The 12,361-nt window shown below is 45.8% G+C and overlaps 2 protein-coding genes across 2 annotated transcripts in view; both read left to right on the top strand.

The window, feature by feature from the left end:
* Positions 1-12,305, top strand: part of LOC133837564 (uncharacterized) — a 37,077-nt gene extending 24,772 nt beyond the window's left edge. The window contains exon 2 of the mRNA XM_062268368.1: positions 11,573-12,305. Coding sequence (XP_062124352.1) covers positions 11,574-12,179 — 606 coding nt within the window. The 5' untranslated portion in view covers position 11,573 and the 3' untranslated portion in view covers positions 12,180-12,305. The remainder of the gene's footprint in view (positions 1-11,572) is intronic.
* LOC133839460 (uncharacterized) lies at positions 196-7,333 on the top strand. Its single transcript, XM_062271044.1, has 3 exons — positions 196-339; positions 5,119-6,156; positions 6,188-7,333. The coding sequence occupies exons 1-3, from the start codon at positions 196-198 to the stop codon at positions 7,328-7,330; spliced, it is 2,325 nt and encodes a 774-aa protein (XP_062127028.1). The 3' UTR covers positions 7,331-7,333.
* Positions 12,306-12,361: the final 56 nt, after the last annotated feature.

Here is a 12,361-nt window from a genome sequence, read left to right as displayed (position 1 = left end):
ACAGGAAACTGAGTAAATGGCGCCTAATGGATTTTATTTTAAGACCCTCAAAGAATCGTGTATGTGCACTGTGGTTAATTAATTATCTCGAGTTGATTGTCTAAACTAAAAGATATTCGTACAAGTAAAATAGCTTGTGAGCATTTTTCTGATCTTGGCAACTGTGTAACCAGTTCCTTTATGTTAATAGACGGTATGCCCATGAGTTGGGCATATAAAGAAATTAAAGAAGAGTTTGACAGTGACGGCAGTGAAGAGTTAGGCTTTTGTCCGCAACCGGTAGTGAACAACGAACCTGAATTGAATCCCGAACAACTACAGGCATTAGTGAATCACACTGTTAGTGCTGCGCTCGCTGATTAAGAGCTGCGTTTAGGGCAGCAGTTTGCTGAAGAGCTGTTCGCAGTAAAATCACAAGTAATTGAGCTGCAAATAGTGGCACCGAATATTGAAACATATGAAAAAGTGGTAATAGACACAAACGTCAAGTGCGATGTGAGACTTGACATAGTGTAATCTGAAGGAGTAGAAGACGAATATGTTATGTGACCTGGACGCATACGAAATTTTCAGACGATACAAGGGTAGCGAGGCCCATTACAAGGCCGTCGCGATACTACGCAACAAAGTGTGCGGAACGGCCAGCTCGATTTTGACATCCCACAATACAGTTCTAAATATCGATGCGAGCATCGCACGATTAGACTGTACGTACGCAGACAAAACGTCTCTACGCGTAGTCAGACCTAGGCTTAATGGAGTACTATGACGAGGTTTAAAGAAAGCTAACATTGGTCACCAACAAGATTGTGATGACACACGATGAGTAAGCTGCCACCATCCTCAACAGAAGCAATGCTCTACACGCATTCATGTCAGGTCTGAACAGATCTTTGAAAGCGTTCGTGTTGCCGGCTCAGCCAAAAGATTTGCCATCGTCATTGGCCTTGGCTCGTGAAGCTGAGAATAGCATAGAAAAAATCATGTTTGCTGCCCCTTATGCGAAGACAATTACAGACAGGAGTCACCCCTATGAAAACAGTAGGCAGGGGAATCGTCAACAAATAAAGCTTAACAAAGGCCAAAAAAAGAGCCCCACTACGTAGGGAAACACTCCCATAATAAGGCCCAAGACACAAATACCAAAGACGGCCAAACGTCTCAGCCTCAACCCATGGATATTGATTCCTCAGTGTCACACTTTCGGCAGCCAACCAGCTGGGGCAAAACCCAGAGTGCTGCAAACGTTGGTGCAACGCAGAAAAGACTCAACTCGTCAGAACGGATGTCGAGTCAAAGGCGTCAACATGTAGACAACATAATGCAACAAAACACCAATAGTGAGCAACAGTATGCGGGTTAAAAAACGTAACTACAGTCGGCACCCCATTCACTGTGAATTCTATACATGGATCCAGTGAAATGAGTAAGAAGTGTTCAATGAAAATTCTTGAATAGAATGCCATATTCTTCATTTTAGATACCCTCGACGCATTTGACGCCATCATAGGTTTCGATCTGCTAACACTAAATTTGAAAAACAATTGCTTAAGCTACGGGAATAAGAATGAGCCACTGAAATTTCACTAGTCAGTGACATAATTATACCTGTTGATGCCAGATGACTGCAGGTGTGACCACTCAGGACAGCTGACAGTGCACTGTGTGGTCGCGATCGCAAGTTATCGATAGCGACAAAAGCTGGTATACTGTGCGTGTGACCGTGTCATACGCGCAGCCACACTGATCTAGGTTTCCTCTTGTGATGGTCACCCTGCCCTTTTTAGTGCTTTTTGCTATTCCGCCTCTTATGTTCAAATTTTCGCAAGCACATGACAAGTATTTCTACAAGTGTCTCAATAAAAAGTTCTGAAAAGTTAAAAAAGTAACTACAAGTTCTACAATTAAAAGTGAAAGTGCCGGATTTTGGATAGCTCGACCCCAGCATCAGCATTGCACAGTGGTTCCGCTTGTAGGGAAGCGCGGCCAAAAATGCTTTTAATGGCATTAGAGGGCTGAAAGTTTTACCAAGCTTCGTAAATAGTGTTTGTAGTTGAAAAAATCCGCCAACCAATGAACCGCAAACAATAAAATTTAAGAAATAATTAAACAATAACAATTTATGAGCCATTTAAGTACTAAACAAAATGTACAATGGTTGTAACTTCAAAATTATACAAAAATTTTAGGATGTCTCCTCAAGCAAGCTATTAACTGAGGGAAATAATTTTAAGTTGTCCTTTTTTTCAATATTTCTCTGCCCAGTAATATATGGGTCGGACCGTAAAAGCAAATAATTCAATATGTCTGTATTTGTAAGTATTCGTGACATTTTGCGGGTATGATTCAGTCTGCATTTCTTTATTTCTTTGTTGTTCGCCTCTGCAGCTTCCTCCGAGAGCTCTCCAATTGAAACAATTGCGTGCTCTATAATAGCAGATCCGTGAATAAGCACCTTGTGAACCGTCGCAGGCAAATAGTACCAGGGATACTCCTTGATTAACCCTTTCGCAGTATCGAGGGCATATTCATTAAATTTGAGTACATTGATTTTGTGTCCCGATGCCAAAGCTTGCAGTAAGGTGGAACAACGATGAATCAAATTTTCATTAAGGCCTGTAATTTCTGCAGACAACCGAGGATTCGAAAAAAAATTTTCTCGCTACATTGCCATCATTGGATGTTCCTTTGCCACCATCTCTAGGCTGGTCCACTATTAAGCCCATTTTATCTCGAAAATCCCGTTGAACTTCTCTCTTTCTTTCTAAAACTTTTTGTTTTTTGTTGTGGCCCTCTGGCTTGCCACACTTTTATGACTAACTTATAAGAAAGGTGAAGAAAGTATTCAAAGAATCTTATTTTTGCATGCAGTGGAGATAATCCAAACTCGAAATATTTTGTTGATACCTTTTTGTCCAAACATTCATTCAAATTGTTCATCTCCGTTGGCTTTGCTTCGCAAATATAACATTTAGTGGAATGCGATTCACTTAAAGCGTTACAAATTTTTCCATCTACCATAGTTAATTGTAAGCTATGCTCAACGAATATTTTTCTCTTTTGGACACATAGTTCTGTAGGTATTAGAAAATTTATTTTCTCCTTAAAGTATTTCTCCTCTGATTTTAATACTTCGGTAGTCTCCTTTTTAAACTGGAATCGAATTGATCTGCAATAACGAGTTGACGAAGGCCGAGGGTTTTTCCAAATTTCTCTGTGATCAATTTTTGAAATAAGTTGAAGAGGCACGTAAGATGTAACGAATAAACTTTTGTCGTCTACATCATTATTGGAAAACATTTGCTTGTACTCGCTATGGCCCGTACTTCCATCAAATCCCCATTTTCCAATTAATAACAGATGAGCAACAGAATCATCTGCAATTGTTTCAATAACATTAGATTGAAGCTCAAGTATGCTCGAGGCTGTGTTATTTAACAAGCTTTGAAGTTCGACTTCTGCGTAGGATTCGTCTACAGATATGTTGTCAGGATATCTTTTCTTTTTAGAGCTTAAAATGCATTGATAGCTAGGAAAAAAATCGAATAATATTTTGCTGTTTACAAAATTCCGAATCAACAAGTATTGGTGCTTGGTCATTCCAGTCTCCATTAAAAGAGAAATTACTTCTGTGGGATCCGCTGGCAATACATTTTGGGTTTGGTTTTCGTTGCGTAATGCAGAGACAGCGGTCTCATCAATTTCGACCAGCTGAGCTATACGCCGACGCTTAGTCCTCGTTGAAGACTCCATAAAATTTAATTTTTGACGTCCGCGTGGAGCACTTTCCGCATTTTCTTGGGGTACATTTTTTGTATTTTTCAATAAAATTGTCTGCTTTATAGTCAGCCAATCAGACTCATATTGTAAAATAGAAGATTTCTTACGTTTATAACGCATCCAAAAATCAACAATTTTTTTGCAAATATACTCAATTGGTTGAATACAAGCATTCAGTTCATCTCTAAAGCCGTTGTTTATCAAATCTTGTTGGACATCAGCAATTACTTGTCGTAATTTTCCAGTGTGTGTGCCTTTTTTGGAGCACCATATATTAAAAATATGTAGGCGTGCGAACACACACTGACTTATGTCGCCTATGAAATTAAAAGTTAAAAACAAAAATTTTTCAATATTACGAAGTTTTATACACAATGTAAACCACAAGAAAAGACGAAGACAAACACACAAAACAAACACAGGGGCTCTGCTGGACAGGTTTGACCTTGAAGAAATAAAAGGTTGCGTTAGATTGTTAATTGTTTCACACACATCGGCAAGTTTCTGCAGATGACTTAAACACTTTTATTAAGTAAAAACTCTGATTAATACAATGAACATAATATCTATAGGGGAATCGGGGGGGGGGAACACAACTAAAACTTTAGGTAAACATAAAAAATACGTTCACAAAATACACAAAAAATATTAAATCGAATTTGTTAATTTCACTAAAAAATTTGTTGGATTTATTTAATTCTTAATATATACATTTAAAGTAAATACCTTCAACTTCAAAATGCATTTTGAATAATGAAAATCGGATCACTATGACAAACGTTTGACCACTTTGAATCGCAATTTTGTTTTGTAAAAATTCTTGCTTAGTACAGCTGCACTGCAAAAATGTACACATGATTACGCTTTGCATTCTATTTTTAGAAAGTCCCGTTAGATTTCCAGACAAAACCAGTTTGCCATCAAGAAGTTTGAACATTTTAGAGACAATTTGCGTGCAATTTTTTTCTATTCTTTGTTATCACTTTTTTTGATTTTTGGCCTCTTGCGGAACCACTGTGCATTGGTTGTTTTGTTTCAAGATAAGTAATACACTTTTTTTCCATCCATACATTTTGTGCAAGTGTCGTGTTCGCGCCATATTCTTTTTCCTTGTACCTTATATATATGTGACACAGCAGTCCATTAGTCCATTATTACACATATAAAATATATATATTATCACATACATACACGTACACTTCCGTACACGACCCATATACACTCCGTATATGTTCCTTATATATTGATACCATATATTCAAGTCCATTATTACACATATAATATATATATACTGTCACATACATACACGTACACTCCCCCTACACGATACATATATAGTGGGGTAGCAGAGCTTCAAATCGTAGAGGTAGAGCACTAGTGGACGCGATGTACATGCTAGACCTGGTTCTGTTGAACGACGGACTCAGGCCGACTTTTGACAACGACAGAGGCTCATCATATATCGACGTTAGCTTTGTTAGCAGATCTATAGCAGCGAATGCCAATTGGAAGGTCCTGGACGACGTTACGCTGAGTGACCATGCGTTAATTACCTTTAAGATACAATTAACGAGTGGGACGAATAGACTGCTGAGGAGGCAAATGGGTCGTGCTTGGGACACGAAAAGAATTGACAATGCAATGCTAAAATACACTATTGACGAACTGGAGAATCCAGTAGGTCAAGCGGAGACTATGGTGGCGAATCTGAACTTGCTACTGGAAAAAACATGCGATGCAACAATGCCGCGAAGAAAAACCAGCCGCAAGAATAAGCCCCCGGTATACTGGTGGTGTGACACACTGGGGAATATGAGGGCAGAATGCCACTCAGCGAGAAGAAGGGCGCAGCGGGCGAGAGGACGCGACAACCATCCACAGCTGATCGAACAGTACAAACTAGTCCGAGCTGCACTACAAAAAGAAATAGCAAAAGCTAAGGCAGGAGCGTTTAAGGAGCTACTCACGAGCCTAGACGAGGACCCATGGGGAATGGCGTACAAGATAGTCTATAAAAGGATCAAAGTAACAGGAGGGAAAGGACAATTAGAGCCAGAAATTATGGCCAGAATTGTCGAGGAGCTATTCCCGAAGCAGACCACCCTCTGGCAACCAGCACAGATAACGACTGGTGAGCAGTTCCCGAGGATAACACCGGAGGAAGTAGTCTCGGCCGCTAAGAGGATCAAGCCCTCCAGGGCCCCTGGGCTGGACGGAATACCAGGAGGGGTGATTAAAGCCATAGCTGAAGCCAAGCCCGAGATCTTTTGCAATACATTCCAACAATGCATTGCTGAGGGAATGTTCCCTACACGCTGGAAGAACCAAAGACTGGTACTCATCCCGAAAGGGAAAGGAGCCTCGACCAATACTGCTGGCGGATATCGCCCAAAGCTACGAAGTTACAGCAGGCGTTCCTCAAGGGTCGGTCCTTGGCCCGATCCTGTGGAACATAATGTACAATGGGATAATTAAAATAACTAAACCAAGAGATACAGAGCTACATTGCTTCGCAGACGACGTGGCAATCACTGCAGTTGCAAAAACGCTCCCTGAATTGCAAACAAGCTGTAATGACACCATAAGGGCAGCTACAGGATGGCTTAAGAGCGTAGGCCTCAAAATTGCAGCACAAAAGACGGAGGTGGTACTGCTAAGCAGTAGGAAAGCGGTGGAGAAGCTGCAGATAACAGTAGACGGTGTCCACTTGGAGTCGGCAAACTCATTAAAATACCTGGGAGTCCTAATCGACCATAGGCTTAGCTTTAGCGAGCATATGAAATATGCCAGCAGGAAAGCGGCTATGGCAACCACGGTTCTGGCTAGGCTAATGCCGAATACGGGTGGTCCCAAGATGCCGGCGAGGAGACTACTGGTATCAGTAGCGAAGGCGACACTGCTATACGCAGCTCCAATCTGGAAGAGCGTAACAGAGAGAACATCCTATCTCAAAGAGGCACGAGCAGTATACCGGACAATGGCCCTAAGACTCATCAGAGGGTTCAGGACCATATCCGAAGATGCGGCACTTGTACTCCCTTGCATTCCGCCCATCGATTTGGAGATCAAGGCTCTGGCGGCAATGCGCGAAGGGGTCAGTAAAACTAGCGCCAATGAACGATTGTTGGTGGACTGGCAGACCAGATGGCATGAGTCACAAAAGGGACGCTGGACACAATATCTAATCCCGGACGTCGCAGCCTGGATTAGATGTAAGCATAAGGAGCTGGACTACCACCTAGTACAGTTTCTTACGAACCACGGCTGCTTCCGTGGATATCTAGCGAGGTTCAAACACGTCGATACCCCTCAATGCGTGTACTGCGAGGACGAGGAAGAGACTGCAGAACACGTACTCTGCAAGTGCCACAGATTCTCAGACGAGCGAGAGGAACTGACTAGAATGACAGGCTCCCAAATGAGACCGAGGGAACTGATCAAGACTATGATGGCGGATACAAACTCCTGGAAGGCGGGCCATGGCATTATCATTAAGATAATGAGACGAGTCCGTGCCGACGAGATGACAAACCGAGAAGGCAGACAATAAAAATGCGCCTGGTGCCCGGTCGTCGGCGGGAAAGAATACCACCCCAGCCCAGTCTGCTTGTCGTAAAAGGCGACTTAAGACAACCGAGGAACCGCAAACAGCGTTGCAATAGAAGGAGTGCATAGGAGCACTTATCCTGCTCACCGAAGTACTACCATTATTGACACGTCCCGGTGAGCGGACACAAAGGACAGAGGAGCAGGCGGAGGTTTTTAGTGCGTAAGAATCGCACATACCCTTCTACTGGAGTAGAAGGGATCTTTCAGAAGATTTTCCTACCGTGGTGCATACCAAAAAAAAACGATACATATACACTCCGTATATGGTCCTTATATATTGATTAATATATTCAAATCCGTTATTACACGTACAATATATATATTGTCATATGCATTTCCGTATATGTATATGAACAGCAGCAATCACACCGAGTAATAAAGATTCACTCTGACAGTCGAAGTTCCTCTCCATTTTGTGCTTGCTTTCGGCTGTCCGCTTTATCGTGAGACTTTGTTGAGAGAAAGACTCTAAAGTGACTGCCGAAGCATAGTATGTCGAAAAGTCAAAAGAGTGACAAGGACTCGAAACTTTCATTAAAACCACCGGCCACAGCTCGTCGCCTGTCGTCCACTTCGCCCGCTCCTTCGGGGTCCAAATCCGGCACCCCTGCCCCTTCACTGCTATGAAGTGTATGAGCGGTGTCTCGAATATGTTAAGGGGCAAATTACCCAAGTTTCCGGGTCCACCAGGAGTGAAGCATCCGCTCCTCCTGTGTACTCCAGTGGCTGCCGGCTCCCTCCAGTCGACACCGAAGTCTTCCGTGGGGATTACTTGCGGTGGCCGACCTTCCGTGACCTTTTCACGGCCATCTATGTCAACAATCCGAGGTTGACTCCGGTTGAGAAGCTTTTCCATTTGAATTCGAAGACCGCAGATGAGGCCAATGAAATCGTAGCCAAATTTCCGCTGACGAACGATGGTTTCGCGTCGGCTTGGGGTGCTCTCTGCGAACGATTCGAGAACAAGCGCTTATTAATAACAAGCCAGTTAAAAATCCTGTTCAACCTGTCCACGGTTACTCAAGAGTCGGGGGCAGCTATCAAGGAGCTGTAGAGCTCGATTCAATGTTGCTTGACCGCTCTTGAGCATTCAGACATTTCCGTCTGTAGCCCGTTCGCAGATTGCATCCTCGTATTCCTCTGCTCGTCCAAACTCCCCAAGCTCACACTCTCGTTGTGGGAGCAATCTTTGGTGGACAAAGCGAAAATTCCCGCATGGCAGGATATGAGCACGTTCCTCAATGAGCGCTATCGTACGCTCGAAGCGATTGAGGACGTGAAACAGACTGCCAACTCACAGAACGCGACTGCAGGACCATCCCGTCCGCAGAATTCCAAGCGAGTCAACTCCTTTGAGGCCCGAGTCACTCCGAAAGGCAAATCGTGTGACTTGTGCTCAAAGGAGAATCACCCTGTCCGGGAGTGTCCGCGTTTTTTTGCAAATGTCGGTCAATGAGCGAATGACATACATCAAACAGAAAAGTCTCTGTTTAAAATCTTTCGCGAGAGGTCACCAACTCCGAGAGTGTACGAGTGCGCACAATTGCTTTACATGCAAAGGGCGGCACAACACTCTTCTTCATCGGGGCGACAGAGCCCACAATGGTGCCTCTTCATCTTCCAATATGCAGTCCACTCCGAATCCAACGGCAACAAATGTGCAAAATTTCTTTGTCAATACCGCTCAGAACGTCCTTCTCGGCACGGCGGTCGTCAATGTATGCCACTTGGGCACCACATACACCGCACGTGCGCTAATCGATTCCGGTTCCGAAGCGACCTTCATTTCTGAGCGTCTGTTCCAACGCATCAAGTTGCCATTCCAGTCCATACGAGCCCAAGCTTCCGGGCTAAATCACGCAGTTGCGGCCCAATCGCAGAGGGAAGTGCTTTCGCTAATTGCTAAGCTTTTCGACCCAGCCGGGTGACTGGCCCTTTTCGTTATCCGAGCCAAGATCTTCATGCAGGAGATCTGACTGAAAACGCTCGAATGGGACGAACATTTATCTGCGGATCTTTTACTCCAATGCAAGGAGTACCTGCAGAGCTATCCTGCTTTGGGAAAGATCCGGATTCCAAGATGGGTCCAATTCCAGACACGAGTGAAGCTCCAGTACCACGGATTCTGTGATGCTTCAGAAAAGGCGTATGGAGCGGCGATGTATGTCCGTGTGGAGACGGCGAACAAGGTTTCCACACTTCTCCTCACTGCGAAGACAAAGGTGGCTCCTGTCAAGTCTCTCTCAGTGCCACGTTTGGAACTTTGTGGCGCAGTCCTGTTGGCTGAGTTATCTGCAGCCCTCCTTCTGAATCTGCCGGCAGAAAGTTTCCAGACTTTCTTTTGGACTGATTCAACAATTGTTCTCGCCTGGTTGAACAAGTCACCCTGCAGATGGACAACCTTTGTGGCCAATCGTGTGGCCAAAATCGTCCAAGCCAGCGACGCCAAGAACTGGTCGCATGTGCGATCCGAGCACAATCCGGCAGATCTTGCAAGCCGAGGTGTCCTGCCACAAGAATTGATTCGTAATCCTTTGTGGTGGCATGGACCAGAGTGGCTTCATCTCCCGTCGGATCAATGGCCAACATCTCCAAGTCCCATTCCGGAGACTCTGCTGGAGCAGCGGATTAAGTGTAACATCGCTAAGTTACCTCCTACTCCTGATTTCCTGAGTACGTTCTCCGAGTTTGGAAAAGCGCTGCGCACATCTGCCTATGTTCTCAGATTCATCGAGAGAAGTCGGAAATTGGCAGTTCCAAGCTCTACCGTGGTCCAAGCGGATGAGCTGTCACGGATCCAAGAGCGGTTAATCGTCATGACTAAACGACAAACTTTTTCACAAGAATACCACTGTCTGCAGTCCAAGCAGCAGGTTCCTTCTTCAAGTTCAATCCGAAACTTGAACCCTTTTTTTCGATGGCAGGGGGATTCTCCGGGCCTGTAGGCGTCTGAGGGCGTCCCAATCGCTGCGTTATGATGAGAGTCATCCAATCATACTCTCGTATTCCTCGTCCTTTGCACGACTATTGGTTCGTTTCACCCATCGTATATCCTTACATAGGGGTAAGCAAGTCGTCATGCGGCTGATCCGTTCCAGATTCTGGATTCCAAAATTGAAGATCCTCGTCATATTCACCATCAACTCTTGCAAGGTTTGCGTGATCTATAAGAAGAGATTGCAGACCCAAATGATGGGGGGACTTGCCCAAGGAAAGGGCGTCCTACTCGACACCTTTCACGAACACTGGAGTCGACTTCGCCGGCCCATTCGAAGTAAAAAATTACACTGGCTGAGCCTGCCTCATCACCAAAGGGTATGTCTGCGTCTTCGTGTGCTTCAGCACGAAGGCGATCCACTGGAGGCAACATCGGATCTCACGACGGAGAAATTCCTGGCCGCATTCTCCCGTTTCATCGCACGGCGCGGGTGTCTACACCAAATGTACTCGGACAACGGGAAAACCTTCGTTGGAGCTGACAAGGTGATCTCCAACGACTTCTTGGAAGCGACAACGGAGTGCATCATCGCACAACACGCACACAAGAGCCTATCCTGGCACTTTAACCCGCCGGGCGCCCCGCATATGGGTGGATTATGGGAAGCCGGCGTAAAGATTTTTAAAGCACTCTTTTACAAGGCGACCTCCACCGCGAAGTATACGTTCGAAGAGTTGTCCACTCTTCTCGCTAAGATCGAAGCCTGCCTGAATTCGAGGCCGATTTCCTCTATGTCCGAGGACCCTTCGAACTTACTAGCGCTCACTCCTGGCCATTTCCTTTTCACCAACATTTTTGTTTCCGTTGGAAAGATGAGTACCTGAAGGAGCTGCACAAACGAACGAAATGGCAATCCTCTACACGGAACCCTTGGATCGGTGACATGGTCGTCATAAAATAAGACAACCTTCCCTCAAACGAGTGACGCCTAGGACGGGTGCTGACGACGTGTCCAGGCACCGATACCAAGGTCCGAGTTGTAGATGTGCTCACGGCGCGGGGTACTATCCGAAGATAGCAAGACTAACCCCTCCACGTCAGAAGGACTGAAGGACGAATAACCTCCTGTTCTGTATTCCGTATCGTCGTCCTGTGTTGTCCTATGTTGTCCTGTTCCATGTGTCATTGACAATGCAAAGAGGCTACTACAATAATCATTTGTTTCTTTTGTTTCATTTCATGTAGTATGCCATCACATACATCCACCCACCAGAACCGCCCCGCTGGCACCAACTCTTTCCGGTGTCGCGTGTGCCGTGGGATCCACCCACTCCGGAAGTGTCAGCGATTCCTTAGGCTGGCAGCAGAGAAACGGTTGAGAGCTGTACTCATTAACAAGTACTGCTCCAACTGTTTGGCCCACCAACACTCCGGGCAATCCTGCCGCAGCGCGGGAAGTTGCAGGGTGTGTCATGGGGACCACCACACGCTGCTGCACTTTAAGGAGGCACGCGGCGCTCGCCCCAATCGTCAGCGACGAGGCGACGACCAACCGGGCTTGACCCGGTCCCGAACCCCAACACGGCCACGGTTCCGAGCCCAAGCACGGCCACATTCCCGAACTCCAGCACGGTCAGGTTCCCGCTCGCTGTCTCCCCCATCGACCGACCTCACCTACGCCCGAGGGGCCTTTCCGACGTCGTTCGCGTCCTTGCTGCAGGACAAGGCTGTGAGCATCCTTCCAACGGCCAACATCCTAATCGACACCGGATGTAAGACATTTGAGATGCGAGCGCTGATCGACCCGTGCACGGCGACCAGCCGTATCAGCGCATCATTGGCAACGGCCTAAAGGCTATCCGTCACCCGCGTTGGTACGGAAGGCGTCTGCACGGCGATCATCCGCTCGCGGACATCCGAGTTCCGTCGAAAGGTGCTGCTGCAGGTGGATTCTCAACTCTGCTGCCGCACCCCCCTCCGAACTTGGAGCAGTTCCGCAACATTACGCTCGCCGACGAACGCTGGTTCCAGCCA

Source organism: Drosophila sulfurigaster, chromosome 2R (assembly GCF_023558435.1).
Source record: "Drosophila sulfurigaster albostrigata strain 15112-1811.04 chromosome 2R, ASM2355843v2, whole genome shotgun sequence".
Lineage (NCBI taxonomy): Eukaryota > Metazoa > Arthropoda > Insecta > Diptera > Drosophilidae > Drosophila > Drosophila sulfurigaster.
Note: the sequence above shows the minus strand (reverse complement) of the source record. Positions and strands in the feature narration are given on the sequence as shown.